The sequence below is a fragment of the Protomyctophum bolini genome (genome assembly GCF_963924005.1).
Source record: "Protomyctophum bolini genome assembly, chromosome: 17".
Classification (NCBI taxonomy): Eukaryota; Metazoa; Chordata; class Actinopteri; order Myctophiformes; family Myctophidae; genus Protomyctophum; species Protomyctophum bolini.
In genome coordinates this window covers 929,422-948,196 of record NC_137878.1, presented here as the reverse complement: position 1 = coordinate 948,196, position 18,775 = coordinate 929,422, and the positions used below count along the sequence as shown (strand labels likewise).

At 46.5% G+C, this 18,775-nt stretch overlaps 1 protein-coding gene across 1 annotated transcript; it reads right to left on the bottom strand.

Annotated features, from left to right (window-relative positions):
- Positions 1–13,220: 13,220 nt before the first annotated feature.
- Positions 13,221–17,791, bottom strand: LOC308331910 (uncharacterized protein). Its single transcript, XM_080787451.1, has 13 exons — positions 17,717–17,791; positions 17,401–17,523; positions 17,215–17,241; positions 17,046–17,114; positions 16,798–16,836; positions 16,670–16,714; positions 16,407–16,475; positions 16,189–16,263; positions 16,038–16,079; positions 15,809–15,886; positions 15,623–15,700; positions 13,944–15,435; positions 13,221–13,725 (listed from the first exon to the last, which is right to left on the bottom strand). Exons 2-13 carry the CDS (start codon positions 17,504–17,506, stop codon positions 13,491–13,493), a joined length of 2,355 nt encoding a protein of 784 aa, XP_080643577.1. The 5' UTR covers positions 17,507–17,523; positions 17,717–17,791; the 3' UTR covers positions 13,221–13,490.
- Between the last annotated feature and the right edge of the window lie 984 nt (positions 17,792–18,775).

The window sequence follows — 18,775 nt, the reverse complement described above, 5'->3', positions numbered from 1 at the left end:
CACTCATAACGCTGATTATGGTTTACAAGTGATTTACAGACATTTTTGTAGTTAAGTTTAGAGGACCACTGTTTGAAAAAACAGTGCTTTGACTCAAACCTCATGCACATATGCCTCATCAACGGGCCAAGATAAATAATTTGAGCAGGTATATGCAGCATGTAATGTTGCTTAGGGATAATATTTTTCCCAGGGAAAAGGTGCTTAAATGACAACTTTAGTTTTTTTCAACCAAGGTTCATGTTTTAGGTTGTTATTAGAGAAACTAAAAGGTGAGTGTTAATTTTCTTTCATTTTCTGCTTTCTTTTGTTTTGGGGATTTTAGCTGTTTTTGACAGGGGGCATTCGAGCATGGGGCTAAATATGTATTTTTTTACAAAATATTATGGCGATTCATTTTTTTATTATTTACTATAGTCCTAATAAACCCCAAGAAATTACATCTGACCACAAAAGATCACGGGATCTATTGAATGTGACAAACTGACATATTGAGCCTATAGTATAAGCCTTCCCCCAGTAGGCTACCTTCACATTCAGTAGATCCTGTGATCTGCTGTGGCCAGATGTCATTTCCTGGGGTTTATTAGGACTATAGTAAATAATACAAAAATAAATCACCATAAAATTTTGTAAAAAAATTAAAAATACATATTTAGCCCCATGATCGAATGCCCCCGCCCCTCTGTCAAAAAGAGCTAAAATCCCTAAAACGAAAGAAAGCAGCAAATGAAGAAAAATTAAGACTCATCTTTTACTTTCTCTAATAACAACCTAAAACATGAACCTTGTTTGAAAAAAACTAAAGTTGTCCTTTAAACTGTTTCAAATGCAGTTCAATAATTTTCTTCAGTCTCATTACAGTCTGCACAGACACAACAGGGGCAAAAAGTATCTTGACTATCTCAATTAACTCCAAAATAAACTGAACATATTCATTTTTTTCTATAATGTTCAAAAGAACAACAATATCAGCATTTGCCCAGAGGATTGTTTAAGTTTGATGGAGTTGGAACAACTGATGTTCAGGAGGCGGAGAAACACACCATGACCATACCTTCACGCCATCCTCCGCCCTCCATGACAATCTACCTGAGCCTACTTATACCCGCCCCAGACAACCCAGCATCCTCTATGCTTTTCGTATGCGCGTACACGAAAAACGCACGTACACTGACAAGCAAGAAACAAGCAACAGCAACAAGCAAAACCAGCGACACAGAAACAACCAGCAACCATCGGCTCACCTTGCCATGGACTACTCCACCTCGGACGACGTCCTCCCCGAGGTCTCTCCGACGCCCATCCCCGACACTGCCTCATCCAGCAACGATGACAGCTGTCACACCACCGCTCCCGAGGCCGCCGCCTCCCAGCCATCCAGGCTCAGCCTGATCCGGAGCCGGATTCGGAACCGAATCCGAAAGATCCGCTCCGAGAAGAGGAAGAGCCGTGAGTCTCGCCACCAACCACCGGCACCTACCCTCCCTCCACCCACCCAGGTGGCACTGCGCTCCAGGCGCGTACACACCGCCACTCGCAGCTCCGCCACCTCGCACCAACCCAGCCACCCAAGCCCGCCACAACTCTCCATCTCCGACGGGACCGTCGTAGGACTCCAAAGACAGCTACGCACGCTCAACATCCCGTTCATCCGCTCCACAAACAAAGCGGGCTTGTTCGCACTTCTCTGCAGCAGCAGCAACAACAACACAGCTACAACAACACCACAGCCGGGACCTTCCTCAAACCGGGCACCTACAGATGACGTCACGAGGCGCGCCCCCAGCGCAGCCACCAACGATGACGTCACCCGCCGGTCCAGGCGGTCCCGTGTCATCCCAACCTCTCTCCCCCCTCCCATCTCCAGTGTTGGCACAATTCCAACCACCTCAAGCTCCTTCCCTCCCGCCACCACAATCCCTCCAATCAGCCAAAACCCCCTCCCCCACACCTCAGTGCCTGCCCCCCACACCCTCACGTCCATCCTTTCCCTCTTGACCTCCTCCCTCTCGCCCTCCTCCGCTGCGCAGGCCGCACCACCCCCCAACCCCACCCCCTCCCCCCACTCAAACTTCCCTTCCCCCATCCATCGCCACTCTCGTGGCTGCGCTGATCCAGGCCTTCCCACAGGCCCCCCCTCCCCCCCTCATGGCTTCTCCTGCCGAGGCTCCCCCCGCCCCCCTCATGGTTTCTCCTGCCGAGGTCCCCCCCGTCCCCCTCATGGCTTCTCCTGCCGAGGTCCCCCCGCCCCCCTCATGGCTTCTCCTGCCGAGGTCCCCCTCGCCCCCCTCATGGCTTCTCCTGCCGAGGCTCCTCCCACCTTCCCTCTGGCATATCCGGCCTTCCCACAGGCTCTCCCCGCCTACCCGCACCTCCCGGCCACCCACCACCCCACACTGAACCTCCCCAGCGTCCTTTACGACCCCTCCTACCCTCTCCCCCCCCCGTCCTCCCAACTTCTCTCTCTCCACAGCAACCCCAGCAGTCGTCCCGCCCAACGCCCCAGAAAGAAACCCCCAGAACATTGGCGCCGCAACCAGATCCTCCAAGGTAATGACATCGACCTGGCCAACCTCCTCCGCCCCTCCACCACCAACTCCGAGTCCCGCATCATCGACTGCGGAGACCTCTCTATACAACTCCGCAACACCACCCCTTCACGCTCCGCCATCCTCACCGTCGCCGAGTTCGGCCTGGCTTTCTCACTCTACAGGGATGTCATCTGCTCCACCTACCCAGCCCGGCGCCAGGAACTGGACGACTATTTCACCACCATCCTGGACCTAGCAGTGAGGTTTGCCGGCTCCTTGTTCCTCGAGTATCACCGCCAGTTTTCCGCCACCGCCGCAGCAAGGCTAAATCAACTCAACACAGCAACATACTGGGGCCAACTGGACTTGGAGCTCTACTGCCGGATATTTGCAGGAAGGCTAGCCATCGCCTGCAACCTTTGCAGCAACCCCACCCACCCCTCCAGCCAGTGCGTCCACGCCGCCCCCCGCACCTCTGCCGCCAGCCAGCACCCAGCCACCAACCAGTACGCCCACGCCGCCGCCAAACCCACCACCAAACCCACCACCAGACCAGCTTCCAGTATTCCCCCCTCTTCGCCATCACCGCCGCCCCGCCCCCACAACGACCCCTCCAATACCCAGCTTCCAAGCAATCTACCGACGTTCGTGGCCGCCCAGTCCTCTACTGCGGCACCGAAGCCATTTGCAACAATTTCAACAGCCTAGGGTGCTCCGCATCCATCTGCAAGATGCTCCATGTTTGCACCCACTGCGGGGGCGCCCATGCCCGCATCACCTGCCCCCAACACCCCACCAATCCGTCAAAACCCAGCTGACTATCTCGGCACCTCTCCACACCCATTAACATCCCCGCCCTAGCCGCCGCTCTTTCACGCCACCCAGACCCCGCAACCGCCTGTTTCCTCCTCGGAGGCCTGAACTACGGCTTCTCCCCCGGCCTCATCACCCTCCCCACCAACAGCCACACCTGCCAAAACCTCCAGTCCGCCATCACTGACCCCGACAAATATTCTGGAAAATATTCCAGGCCCTTCCACCTCCCTCGAGTTCCTAGGCATCACTCTGGACACTGTCGCACTCCAAGCTTCCCTGCCCCCCGACAAGCTCAACCGCATCATCCTCCTCCTCTCCAACTACATGAACCTCCCCCAGTGCAGCAAGCAACAGCTCCTCTCCCTACTCGGCCATCTCAACTACGCCATGCGCATCATCCCCCAAGGCCGCTCCTTCATCTCCAACCTCCTCCACCTCTCCACCTCAGTCCCTTCCCTTCACCACCAAGTCACGCTCGACTCCCCCTGCCAAATGGAGCTGCGCCTCTGGCACCTCCTCCTTTCAAATTGGAACGGCATCACTTTCTTCTACAATGATTTCATCTCCTCCCCCGAAGACCTCCAACTGTACACAGACGCGGCCCCCTCAGCAGGCTTCGGCGGATACTACGCAGGAAGGTGGTTCTCCTCCCCCTGGCCCGGCGAAATCCACCTCCTCGACCCCGACCATACCCAATCCTCTACCCTCTACGAACTATACCCCATCGTCGTCGCCGCAGCCCTGTGGGGCACCGAGTGGACCAGCAAAAGCGTCCTCATCCACACTGACAACCAGGCCGTCGTACACATAATCAACAAAGGCCGCTGCTCCTCTCTCCCAGTCATGTCCCTCCTGCGCCGCCTAACCTGGCTCTCCGTCACCCACCAGTTCCTCCTCCGCGCTGCCCACGTCCCCGGCCACCACAACGCCATCGCTGACTCCCTCTCTCGTCTTCAGAAATTCAAGACCTTGGCACCACACTCCGATCCCCTTCCGGTCCCGGTCCCTCCATTTTCCGACATCACCTTCCCATAGAGCATCCTCTCCACCACCTCATCCTCCAGTCCCAGCAATCTATTCTGCTGAGCATAGCAGACTCCACCCTCTCATCCTACCGGACAGCCTGGAACAACTTCCAATCCTTCCACCTCCGCCACAGCGCCCCTGCCCTCTTCACCCGTTGCTCCACAATCCGAGTCTACCTCTGCGGGATCAGTTTCTTTACCAAACTACTAACCGGTTCACCCCATCCCTTCACTCAGCACCCCCAAATCCTTCTCCAACTCAAAGGCCTACAGCGCGGTGAACCACAGCTCCCCCCTCGGCGCCTCCCCCTCACCATAGAGATCCTGGCCTCCTGCATCCATACCATCCGATCCGGCTATGCCAACCAAACCCTCAACTCCACCCTCGAGTCCATGTTCCTACTCGCCTTCTACGGCTTCCGCTGCTCGGAGTTCACGGCCGCCAACCGGAACTTCGACCCCGCAATCCACCCCTGCCTCTCCGACATAACCTCCCACGACCACGACACACTGGTCTTCACCCTAAAACGAAGCAAGACCTCCCAGCATCGCCCAATTCCCATCTACCTCTTCCGCCTCAACTCTCCCACCAGTCCCTTCGATTCCCTGGCCAACCACGTCCGCCTCAGACAATCTCAGCACGCTCTCCCCCCGGACCCCCTCTTCACCGATGAACACGGAACCGTCGCCACCCGCAGCTGGTTCCTCCTCCACCTCCGCCAAATCCTCACCATCTCAGGCTACCCCGCGGAAAACTTTTCCGGCCACTCCTTCCGCATCGGCGCTGCCTCCACAGCCGCCAGCCGAGGCCTCCAGGACCACACCGTCCGCCTGTTAGGTAGATGGTCATCCCAGGCATACCTGACCTACATCCGCTCCTCCCTCCACGACATCAAGCAGGCCCACAACTCCCTAGCCTAGTGGTCGCCCCCGTAGTCCTTTTGGGGATCACGCCTCCAAGCGTACCGCGGGCTGACCGCCACGCGGCCACGCCCCCACGTGTACCGCGGGATGACCGCCACACGACCCCAAAGACTTCAGGGTCGGCGACCCCCCCGGAACCCACGCCTCGCTCTCCTCCTCATCATCACTCTTCTCCTCATCACTCCATTCTCTCATTCAATAAAACCTTTAAACCTTTCCACAATGGTGTGTTTATTCCAACTAGTGAAATGGAGTTGGAACAACTGATGTTCAGGAGGCGGAGAAACACACCATGACCATACCTTCACGCCATCCTCCGCCCTCCATGACAATCTACCTGAGCCTACTTATACCCGCCCCAGACAACCCAGCATCCTCTATGCTTTTCGTATCCCGCCACCATCCCCATCACCACCTCAAGACCAGCAGCATCTCCACTGCTCCATCTCCTCCATCTCTCCTCACAGTTCCCACGGGGGGATCACGCCTCCAAGCGTACCGCGGGCTCACCGCCACGCGGCCACGCCCCCACGTGTACCGCAGGATGACCGCCACACGACCCCCTCCCCAAAGACTTCAGGGTCGGCGACCCCCCCGGAACCCACGCCTCGCTCTCCTCCTCATCATCACTCTTCTCCTCATCACCCCATTCTCTCATTCAATAAAACCTTTAAACCTTTCCACAATGGTGTGTTTATTCCAACTAGTGAATTATCATTTGATGCCAAGGTAACGACACTGATGGGACAGGGTTTGTCACGCACATCTATGGGTGATAAAATAAAATTCTGCATGGCTGAGTTGAACATATCTAACTGCATCTGTCCAGAGAGAACAAGGTGTTGTAATACACACTTAATTTCCATAGGTGCGACGCCCTCTAGAATTATGTGCATTATATCTTGCGGCGTCTGCTCAATTAGGTCAAAGCCTGGAAAATCAACCAACTTACTTCTTCTGTTTATTCCATAAGTGGTTTTGAGGGCTGACTTTACAAACACTGTCAAGTTTAGGTCAAAACTGGCCTATAAAATCAGGAAGTAAAGGCTTTTCTATTGCCTTGCAGTCTTACGCAATACGCATGGACTTTATTTTTTGACTGGAGTGGAAACACATTCTATTATTTGTGCAACTTGTGGATCACTGTATTGGACAATTAGAAGTTAGGCCTTTTTAAAAAAACAAAACATTTACTCCTGCTATCGTTTTTGGGCAGCTATGGCGTGCTGGAGGTGTGTAATTTGTTTTGTTTTTGTTGCCTTAACTCTGAAGTCTCTATTGAGTCACATAAACCAGGCACACAGTCGCAATCCAGATTTCCGTGTTATATGTGGAATTGAGGGGTGTACAGAAGAATACAGAGTCTTCAACTCGTTCTACTACCATATCAAACGGAGACATGGTCAGTATCTTGAGTCTGGTCTCCCACCCACTGGATGGATGAGAACAGCAACAACTGAGCCGTCTAGACTTGGTTGTGAACATTTTGATGTACCCATTTTTTCCGGAGCTGTGTCCCAAACAAGAGAGAGGACCAGCAGTGAAGCAAACACATCCTGCACTCAAATGTCACAGGTAATCAGCGTTATGAGTGTTGTCAAAATGCAATAGGCACTGAACATCCCATTTTTGTACACGAGAAGGAATTGGGCCCCATCTCAGAAGTAAAAATTAGAGATTTTCTGGGGATTGATGGCCTACGACATGCAGTCAGCGTTAAGTGGCTTAGTCTTAACGGTAACAAGTACATCAGTGAAAAGTCTCTCATAATTGTAAGTGCAATTGAGACCATACCTGTCTTTGCTCTTATAAAAAATATGTATTTGGTAGACAGTTCACTGTATTGTATGGAATATCAACTTTATGAAACGCTTGGTTATAATAGAGATCTCTTGGCATATGAAGTTGCTGTGTTAGCATCATGTCATGCTTTAGCTATTGAAAAATAGCAGATCTACAAGCTCATAGCGCGCCACCGAGTGGCGCGCTACGAGCTTGTAGGTCTGCTATTTTAGAAAAATCGAAGAACGACTGACATAGAAACATAGCTTTTTCAGAAAGCTGTCAGGGTGTAGAAGACATTTTTAGAATCTGATCTCAGGTCAGAATGGGTTAAAGTAAAAATTATATTCATTGATTGGCAAACAATAATATTAAACCAGAGTAGAACTCCCACCACAGGACTCGGCCAATCAATTAATACAGTTGCAATTAATCGCAAGTATTTCATACAGCTTAACTTAAAAATAAAGAAAATCACTCACAGCACCTTTCAGAAAGCCAAATAACAAATCCACAATATGTTGAGCAGAACAGTGTGGCACAGAACTAAAAACACTTACAGCACCAGACAGAACTACAGAAAACAAAACTATACAAACGGGGCTTTAATCTTGGATCAGCCCTGCTGTCTCAAGAAAAGGCAATCAGCTAGCCGTGCTACTTTGACATACTTAGAATACTTGGTATTCAAACCAAAACAATCCACCTGAATAGCTCTACTGTCCATAAGACTTCCAGTCTGCCATGGCTTTTTTGTACGACGTTGTGGCGTCACGCTCATGGATATTATCCTGCAATATTTCTGTCTGCAAGACTGACAGGAGTGTTGCCACACATTTTGGATAAGTGAGATGCATTGTGTAGTAGTAAGCAAGCAAATAAATCAGACCTTCCGGGATGAGCTCCTCTGGCAATGTAGTGACTGGCGTGTTTCCGATCGCAATGAGACAGCAGGTCGAATCCAAGATTAAAACCGGGCTGGAGAGTGATCTCTTCTGCAGGTAGGTGTTGGGATCTTCGAGTGGCTAAAGGGCAAGAAAGAAAAACAAATGCAAAATCTCATGAGTGTAGAATATTCCAAGTATCCAGTGTTGCAAGTATCAGTTGCAAGTAGATCGTATAGGGCGGCTACAAACTCGTTACGAGCACACTGATGTAGGTGATGAGGTTGCATATTTTTCTTAAAAAAAAAAATAAAAAAAAAGGATAACCTGCAGATTTGTCAGTGTTGTGACACCATGTGTAATATCTCCTGCAGTGACGTAAATATGTTCAATGTAATGGGTCCTGGGCCCCAGGAGTGGTCTTTAAGATTGGTCCCAGGGAAATTTTATGAGTACTACTTCAACAACATACTAGACAACAATGTACGGCACAGAGTACAGTATTGCATCCCAGGACCCCGCAAGGGTGAAATGATTGTGACCTTATTTAGTGAGTCTAAGGATGCAGGCTATTTGCATCAATGCTTCTGTGCAAATTCTTTGAGAGAAATAAATACATAACCCAATCTAGACAAATTAGCCGTCAAGTGAGGTGGTTAAAAAAAAACACACACTCCTACCTCAAGGACATGAAGCAACGCCTCACTGGCATCTTTTCTTCCATCACTGGCATCTCTTCTTCCCGTCTTCTTAGCCACGGTTGATGGTGACGGAAAGAGAGTTGGGAGTGCCCTGAAGAGGGCTATGGCAAACTCAACTAGGACAGAGGAAAAAACATTAATTTGGTTCAGTTCATAACTTCATATACATTTTTATTGACTCAGCCTTAAATGTACGGTCCCATAAATCCCATTTGAAGCCATGTGATGAAACAGCTACAGTTTCGAAGAGACAACGCGACTTTCGTTGATCTGGACAGTCACTCGATCCTGTAGGTTTACACTCTAACATTTGACGGATTAGAGCCCAGCTCGTTATCCAGACATCAGTCATATCACAACTTCACTATTGTAACCTGACCTCCTTGAAATGCCATGTGCACTTAAGCCTCTCCAAATTATCCAGAATGCTGCAGAATGCTGGTCTTCAACCATTTAGACTCTACATTAGCCTGCAACACTCAAATGCATTGCCTTGTCCTGTTGTAAATTGTATGCCACAGCAACATACCTCTGTCCAAGGGCATCGGAGGCTTAACGGTCTTCTTATGCACTGCATAGTACTGCGCCAACGTCTGGAAGGCTTCCCATCTCTTCAGCACGTCATCCCAGAAATTGGGGTTGTCCTTGCCCAGGATCCGGCACAGCTCAGCCTTCACCTAGAATGCAAGTTAGTGTTAAAACGTGAAACAACTGCTTTGTGGATATAATAGGCCAAAATAACTAGACCACCAGACTCCCACAGATCTTTATATTAGGGCCTCTCCTGGTTTCTCTTTGCCCAAAATAATAATAACTGTATTTAGCACCTTTCACGAGATGAAATGCAGCTCAAAGCGCTTTACAGAGCAATAGAGAAAAAAAGAAAAGCAAGGGCATAAAACATTAAAATAGCAATAATGCAATACAGTGAGCACATGAATAACTAAGGATTTTAAAAGCTCAACTACAAGAGGCAAAACCAGTGTAGGTCTTGAGCTGTGCTTTAAAACTGTCTACAGAGGCTGCCTGTCGAAGGTATAGTGGGCCCATAGAAGCAGAAAGCTGCTTTACCGTGCACGTTGCAACACAGAGCTTGTAGATTGGCTGTTTTCACCAAAGAGGGACGCTAGGGTTCACACCAAAAAGGGACAGTTAGGCTTCAAGGTGTTAAAGGCTTACATGTTTAAGTTCCTTGAAACATGGATAGGCTTCAAGGATCTTGGTTGGCCGGTCTTCTTCCTTCAATGTATGTATGCTGTCGATGAAAGCTCTTCTTGCTTCAAACTCGAGATCAAGGAGCTGAGTAACTGCCACTTGGTTGGGCTTTGGCTTCTTGTAGAGATCCTGCAGGGTCTTGTAATGTCTGGCCTGTGCTGGTAAACTATCGTTCTCTGGTACAATGGCTTGTGCTGGTAGACTAGGCGCTAAAATGAAATACAAAATAAAAATAAATCAGCAATAGGTATCGGACATGTCGGTCAGACACTTTTAACAAGTCTAGAACATTAACTCATTCTGGACGGGGAAACCCTTTGTGTTATAAGCATTATGTTATACTTCAGCTATTGAAAAATAGCAGATCTACAAGCTCATAGTGTGCTACGAGCTTGTAGATCTGCTATTTTTTTTAATCGTGCAAATGTGGCACAAATCTTTGAATATTCTTTCAGAGTGAATTTTTTTAGCTCAAATGTTTGCTTTTGGGGAGTCACTGGAACAACATATTTTCAGATGGGGGTCGGCGGCCAATTACATATATTTTTGGGGGTCCTTGACATGAAAAGGTTTGAGCACCACTGACATAGAAACATGGTTTTCAGAAAACCGTCAGGATTTAGAAGGCATTTGTAGAATCGTCCTCAGGTCTAAATGGGTTAATCTGAAGTGCAAAATATGGGAAACCACCGTAACTACTACCACAAACGGATACACAGGTCAGAAACTCTGTAGGCCTACACTGCACTCATGGCGGCCTTGGCCTAATAAAAATACATACAAAACTGGAAGTCCTTGAAATTAGGTTTGATAAACACTGCCATAGCAAAATGACATTTCCACTTACATGAACCAGGGCTGCTCCTCAAATCTCCAGGGCTATCAGAATGGCTCCTCAAGTCTCCAGGGCTATCAGAATGGCTCCTCAAGTCTCCAGGGCTATCAGAATGGCTCCTCAAGTCTCCAGGGCTCGCAGAAGGGCTCCTCAAGTCTCCATGCTGCACAAATAAACAAAAGATCAAGCTAGAAAACGATGAGATCAAGCAAGAATGCTCTAATTGGCTGTCCCTTATCCCTGAATAATATGAAATTCAGATGGGGTCGGCAGCCAAATACAGATCATTCTGGGGGTCCATGACATGAAAAGGTTTGAGCGCCAGTTTTAGCAAGAATCATGCAGGACTACCTCAGAAGTGGTTTGAGACAAGATGATCGTTGATCCAGACGCTGATCCACTTGTGTCTGCATCATAATCGTCTCGCTCGTCACTTGTGGAGAAGACAATGCGACGTCTTTTCTTAGTAGCTCTTGTTGGGGTCATGGTGGTGCCATGCTTCTTCACGGGGGACTTTATATTCTGAAGCCTCTTCTGCAGAAAGGCAAGAATAGTTGCCTGTGTAGACAGGACACATACACACGTCACTCAAGAAAATACATACTGTACAGTACTTCACAAGTCCAAGAAAACAATATCACACATACTCACGTGTTTAACATGGTCTCCTTTATCCTCCAACATGGGGTAAAACTCCACCATTCGCTCGGCCATGGCAGTGAGCTCCTGCCTTGAAGGGTACCGTTGCTTGCCTTGCTTGGCTCTCAAGAGAGCGATCATGCTAACGACGGTGTTCCTCACCAACCTTTGAATTATTAAATAGTTTATTAGCATTTTTCAGAAACAAAAGAGGAAAGTACGGTTCAATAGAAGGTCTGCTAAGATTATTTAAACCAAAGAAAGCCTATGGCTTGTTTCCACTGGGGTTCTTATACCTGCATCTCAGCTCCTTTGACATGACACAGCCTCCCTCTCTGCCAGTGAGGGCCATCTCATAGTACACCTTTCGGACTTGCTCCAACTCGCTGTCTATATATCGTCGCTGTCCGATGAAAAACACTTATCTCCAAAAACATAGGTTTTCAGGAGCATGTAAAAACAGTTTTTCTCAGAAACTAACTGGAAATAAACCTATAAAACACTGTTGTTAAACACATTTAGCACCACAAATAAGAATATAACTGTACAAAACCATCAGTCAACAGTTTAAGGTTTTCAATGGACTTACAGGGTTTTCTTGTGAGATACGTGGAGATACGCAAAACTGTTCTGTTTTTATGGCCAACTCAGATGGCACACGCACGTCAATGAGCTGATCCTTGTTTCCCTACGTCGTACTTCTGAGTTCCCTCTGATAAATATCACATGAAAGCAAGGCTATATATCTGTCATGTTGCCATATAAACACATCTTGGGACTTGAATCTTACGTTTTTAACCATAGAGTAATGTTTTTAACCCTGGCAAACAAGATAAAAGTAACAGCATGCCGGTGCCGTCAATCGACTGTCGTAACTTTTACCTGTTGTCATAATGGTTGCCATGCAACAGAAACTCCGACATGACGAGGTATATTGCAGTCGGTTGTTAGTTTACCTTGTGTCACCAGGCTGTCAATAGATCATCTCAGTCATTGCCTTGATGACATCTTCTTGGGACCGATTATTTTAACAGTAGCAATCAACAAAACAAGCCCAAATTAATTAAATCAATTAATTACCAGCTGCATTATTATCTGTGGGTCTGCTGACGTTATGCCACTTTTTAGCTGAGCTCCGCTGTTATGCTCAAATTAGTGACCCTAAAGAATTCTGAGGCAACATGGCTGGAGACGAGGCAGCCAATCAGAACTGCTCGACTAACCATTGACATGCAACAACTTTCAGCTTTTTTATCAGCTCATATTGGTTAAAAATCATCAAAAAACATCTAAAGCTATGCTTCTGAATTCCTAGCACCCATGAAAGTTAAAATGCACTATAGAAACCAACCTTTTTACCAAAACAATCTAGGATAAAGTGTTTTAACTATTTTTTGGGATTGATTAACAGATTACAGTGGAAACAAGCTCTATAGGCTTTAAATACCAATAGCATAACCTTTGACTGTACTGCCTGTATTATTGGAAATCTTGCAAATAAATCAATGCCTAATGTTGTTTAGCCTACTATTTAAACCAGCTGATACTATACCCAAACTAAATTAGCATTAATGTTTCAATAATAATGTACAATAGCCTAACGTCACAAATTTGTGCAGACAGTGTCGTCCACATTAGGAATACATGTATGTGAGTGAACTCTATTACTCGAACAGTCAAAATTGCCCAGAATTGTTAAGCCTTAACATTTAGGCATATCATTTATTTTATAAATTATTACAAGTCAACTGCAAATAAATAACTAAGTCAATGCATGAATAAATAAATAAATACTGAATAGATAAGTCAATGCATGAATAAATAATAATACTGAATAGATAAATACAAACGGTAACACCACACAGACACGAACATTTTAACCCATTTTGGGCAGGAACCCCTTTTGGTGTTTTAAACATCGATATAATTTAGCTATTGAAAAATAGCAGATCTACAAGCTCATAGCGCGCCACTGGGCACGCTATGAGCTTGTACATCTGCTATTTTTTTAAAATTGAGCACCCCGAATACAGAAACTGTCAGAATTTAGATGATTTTTTTAAATTTCAGGCTTAAATGGGTTAATAACGCAACGGAACATGAGAACCCAGTGGAATGGTGGTAGGTGGTGGTCATCACTCCTCCGACTGCTCATGGCGGAGGGCGTCGTAGAAGCCGTGAAAATCTTTGGGCAACACCAGCTTCATTTCTTGCAGGTGTTTGAACTTTAGTGCCTTGATGATGCGCCTGGAAGTGTACAGCGGGGCCACTGTGGTGACGTTGCTCTTCTTCCTCAGGGATGGGGACTCGTAGGGCTTCCAGGCATCTGAGTGGTTGATCTTGTACTCCATACTGCCATCCATGTTGTACCTAGGATGAACAGAAGTCATGAAGAGAGGGACAGAGACAAGGGAGAAAAGTCAAGTTTTAATGATTATTTTTTAAATTTAGGGATGTGCTGAAACGGCCGATAACGATGTGTTTGCCGATTAATCTCCATTCACTATAGTTTTTATTACACTGTATCTTTGAATAACGTTTATTGTTATGGTTTCCACAGCTATGTACGTATGTCAGTATTCAAATACCTGATTGCTCGGAGGTCATGCACGGTGGGATCCCCAGCGACCTTTCCCGGGCGGATGGATTTGCAGAGGTTCACAGAGCTGAAGTTTGTGAAGAATGTGTGGTCCACATACTTCACATGGTACGGTGTGGGATTGGAGCGAGCTTCCCGGATGGCAACAGCATACTCAGCCGGAACGCTGATGTCTCTGTTCCTCAGTCTTCTCTCAATCACACTATGCACAGAGTCACACTCCATCTGTGTGTGACCTCTTTCTAGGAACTTCTGTGTCACCATCTTCTGTGTCTCAGTTGCAAACTTGAGGAGGGCATTGCTCAGGAGCATGTTTCGATTCTGGTAGCCACATCCATCACTCCACAGGATGTACTCTTCATACGAGGGATGTTCTTTGAGAAAGTGCACGATGCATGAAGCAAACTCGTTGGCAGAGATACCAGCTTCACCCTCGTGCCATAAGTAATTTGATGCATCATGTGAAGTCATGTCATAAACGGTGAAGTTATGGACACAGAGCTTGGTCTTGAAATAGAGGGATGAGGCTTGTAGCTTGGGGCAGAGCAGGAGCCCCTGTAGATCCATGCATGTCACCAAGGTCTTCTCACCTGCCTCTTCTTTGTCCTTCTGCTTCATGGCTCGTGCAGTGTCCTTTTTGGTGCAGTGCTCCTTCCATGCGGCAGCGTCAATGTTCCCAGCTTTGAATGCACAGCAAGTATCGCACTGGTCTTTCTTTGGGTGAAAAAGAGACAGATTTAAGTCCTTAAACATTCTGGTGAACACTTGCCTTGACAGAGCCTGGATGCCATTCTCTGCACTGGAATGAGTATACTCTGCATGGAGGTGATTGATGGACTTGAACACAGGCTCCAGGTACATCTTAGAGGATGAGGCCCTACAGTAGTGTGAGGGAACTTTTGGAAGGTCCAAAAGGAAGGTCTTCAAGAACTCCACCTCCTCTCTCCTTACAGTCACCCTCTTCTTCTTCTTATCTTCCTTTGTAGGACTTTTCCCTCTTCTTCCTATCCACTTCAAAAGAGACCACTGCTTCAAGCCTAGGGTTGACAGGAACATGCGCTGGCACACTCGGAGTCTTCTACCATCTACTACAAGGTGATAGAAAATGGTTGCCGACCTCCTGGAGTTCTCTGATTCTGTCCTCCGTCGCTTTACACTGCTCACCTCTACCAATGACTTAACATAAATCTTCCTCTCACGCCAGTCTAATTCCTCCCAGAAGTACTTGAAGATCTCTTCTCGCTTCGACTCTTCTACTTCCCTGCAGTGCAGTTTAGTGGACTTGTGACAGGCTGCAGACTGGCATGACACACCCAATTTTCTTTCCTCCTTTAACACAGACTCTCGATTCTTCCTCCCAAGATATGACTTGCCACTCATTCTCCTCTTCTTCTGGATGTTGCTCTTCCAGTTGTCTGGATTTCTCCTCTTCCTCCCCAGACCAGCATCACCACATGAGGAGTCCTCTTCCATCTCAACTCCTAAATATGGTTACAAAATAATTCAGACTGTTAAGTGTGTGAGTCTCTCTCCCTCTCTCTGTATGTGTGTGGAGCCCCTCGTGTGCATTTATGGATGTGTAGTTGAACAAAGCATTAAATAGCCAACATGCACAATACCACATTACACACATGTGCATCAATGTGTCCATAATAATAATGATAATACCTTCATTTCCAGATTCAGATTCACCTGAAGAATCACCATTATGGTCAAGTTCAGGTGTCCAGGTTCGATCAAGTGGATCTGGGAAAGAAAGAGGAACAAAAACTGACTGCAACGTTGACATAATTCAGTGTTGCCAGCATTTTGCATTTCTTGCTCTGGCTGACTTAAGCCTAGTGTTCCACAAACCTTCTTCTCCCCCACTTGAGAAGTCATCCTCAACTCCGTCTTCATCCTCCACATTCGAGTGATGCTCAACTCCTTCTCCTGAACAGAAAATAAATATTCAAGTGTGAGTGAGGGTCTCTCTCTCTCCTCCCTCTTGTCATGTATGTTTGTCTGTGAGAGACAAAATTCCAACTAGCTAACATGCAGCATTCACATCACCTCTGTCATTTTACATAAAGGCTAATAATACCTTCATAGCCTGATTCAGCAGCACCAGAAGAAAGCAGTGGATCTGGGAAAGAAAGACAGACAAACTGAATGCAATGCACACACCTGTAATTCAGTGTCACTGGATTGTGCACTCTTTGCTCTGGCTGACTTAAGGCTAGTGTTCCACAAACCTTTGTCCCCACTTGAGTGGTGGTCATCCTCAACTCCACTGCTCTCCAGTCTACTGTGCTGCTCAACTCCTTCTCCTGCAGAAAAAAATCAAATGTTCCCTCTCTCTAATCATGCATTGCTTTGCGTTCACAATATTGCAACATCACATGATGTATTGTGCATCATGTGTGCGTGTGTGTGTGTACAGAATAAGGCTCTAAATAAATAATAATAATACCTATGGATTCATCAGCACCAGGAGAATTATCCAGCTCTAGTTGAAGTGTCCATGATGAATCAAGCACATCTGATAAAACAAAAAATAAAGAGGAACACAATGTACAATGAATGCAATTGCTCTTAATCCTCATTTTACCACAAACCTTACTTGGTGAGTCTTTGCACCGGTCAGCTAGGAAACACTGAACCCCCCCAGCCATGACTATAGCCCTGTGTGTGTGTGTGTGTGTGTGTGTGTGTGTGTGTGTGTGTGTGTCAAACCTTCTATCTCCCCGTCCCCAATTGATGATTCCTCCACAGCTGCTTCTGAAGAAAAACAAGAAAATAAATGTGGTTAGCCCCGTGTGTGTGTGTGTGTGTGTGTGTGTGTGTGTGTGTGTGTGTCAAACCTTCCATCTCCCCAATTGATGAGTCCTCCATAGTCGCTTCTGAAGAAAATAAATGTGGTTGATCTCATGTGGTTGACATTATTGTGATGATATACAGCAGATACATGTCCATTTGTTTAAAAAAATGCCATTTTATCATGATCATTAGTGAAGACCTATGAAGATAGGTTGAAATAGGTCTATGTACATTGTGTGGGTCTATTTTGTGGGTCTATGTACATTGTAATGGGCAAAAACACACCACCTACCTTCATTTACAGATTTAACAGCAGACCCAGCACCTTCAGAATCCACTTGGTCACATACAAGTGCATCTTCTTGGAAAGATAGTTTAAAATATTAGTGCACTGAATAAATCAGCTATTTGTTGTCATTCATGATTTTTATTTCCAAATTAATTAATAAGTTGGCACCCACCAGAACAGCTGGTATCAACCTGATCATCTTGGGGGGGGGGGATAAATAAAAAACATGTTAACATTACACTGAATACTAATTAATAACTAGACCTCTACTCACACACACGTCGTTGACATGGTTCTAATTTTTCCCAGCCGACACACACACACACACACACACACGTTGTTTTGTAATTCCACAAACCTTCCTTGCTGCTTTCACTGCTCTCTGCAGCCTCTGCTTTATCATGTCTGCCCCTGACACACTTGACGTTAACTACGGCACACAGCTCCTCCATTGAATACATCATCGATGTGAAATATAATACTGAAAAGTAGATTACAGCGTTGAAGAAATCAGTGTCCATTAGCTCCAGAGCTAAAATAGAGGGGTTGAGGTCCCAAACGTGGCTATGTTTAACACAAATAACAATTCACATGAAGTCTAGGACAATCGTGAACACATTCGTTAGCATAACCTAACATACAGTTGTCAAAAAACACTTTTGGTGGTACTTTACCTTGTAATAATGTCAAATTCCGTGTCCGTAAAAGTATGCTGTCCCGTCTCTGTGAAAAGTTTCGCCTCTTTTTCTCCCGCGGTTGTTCTTTTTCTTTTTCTCCCAATACGTGCGTTGTGATGGACAGGTTGAACATCCAATGGGAATGATTGTTTCAGCGTATCTCCACACCCCTTTGGATACGCGATGTGATGGACAGGTCCCACGTCCAATGGGGATTTTTGTTTCAGCGTATCTCCACTCCCCTTACATACGCGATGTGATGGACAGGTTGAACATCCAATGGTGATGCGTGTTAAATAGATTGTTAAATAAAACACCTTTTCATTGGCCATTAACGCATCAGCCGAGACCAGTAGAGAGAGCAGAACGGCTATATTCCAACTATAGAAAAAAGTGAAAATCATAAAAAATGGACATACGTGTTTTTCATCGGACGGCGACGATATATTACATACTCTGGTGGACTGGGAAGCTGTAGGGTCATCTTTGCAGGGCTTTTGGGTTTCACTGCTGTTGTTGCTGCTGTTCCGCTAGGTGAATATTGCAGAGTTTCAGCAGGGCCAGCTTCCTCTGGTAAGGACTCCGCATTCTAAGAGCAGGTAAAACAATAGAATAAAATAAAAAGGGTTAAACAACTGAACCAATTCAACATGTATTCCATTACTGGTATTTTTAAAACAATAGTTGTATTACCTCTGGGTGAATTAGAGCCCACAATCGTTTTCTTCTCCCAAAATCTGACAGATCTGGAAAAAGTTCTTTTAAATCTCCCGGAGTGAGAGAGCGAAGCACGGCTTCATCAATGTCAGCAGCTAATAGAAATACAGCAAAAATTAATAATACAATACATGTATATCTAGTTTAATTGTTTTAATGGTGCAGTACGTGACGTGGTTGTATATTTAAAAAAAAGTAAATTTTCCGTTCAACCTTTCTTAATAGTGTGTTTGTTCAATGTCCCCCCGTTTTCCCTAGCACTTTGGTTCTCAAAGTGGGGTCTCGGAACACCAAGAGCTCCAGCTAAATGATTGATGGTAAGGAACCAAATTGACCCTT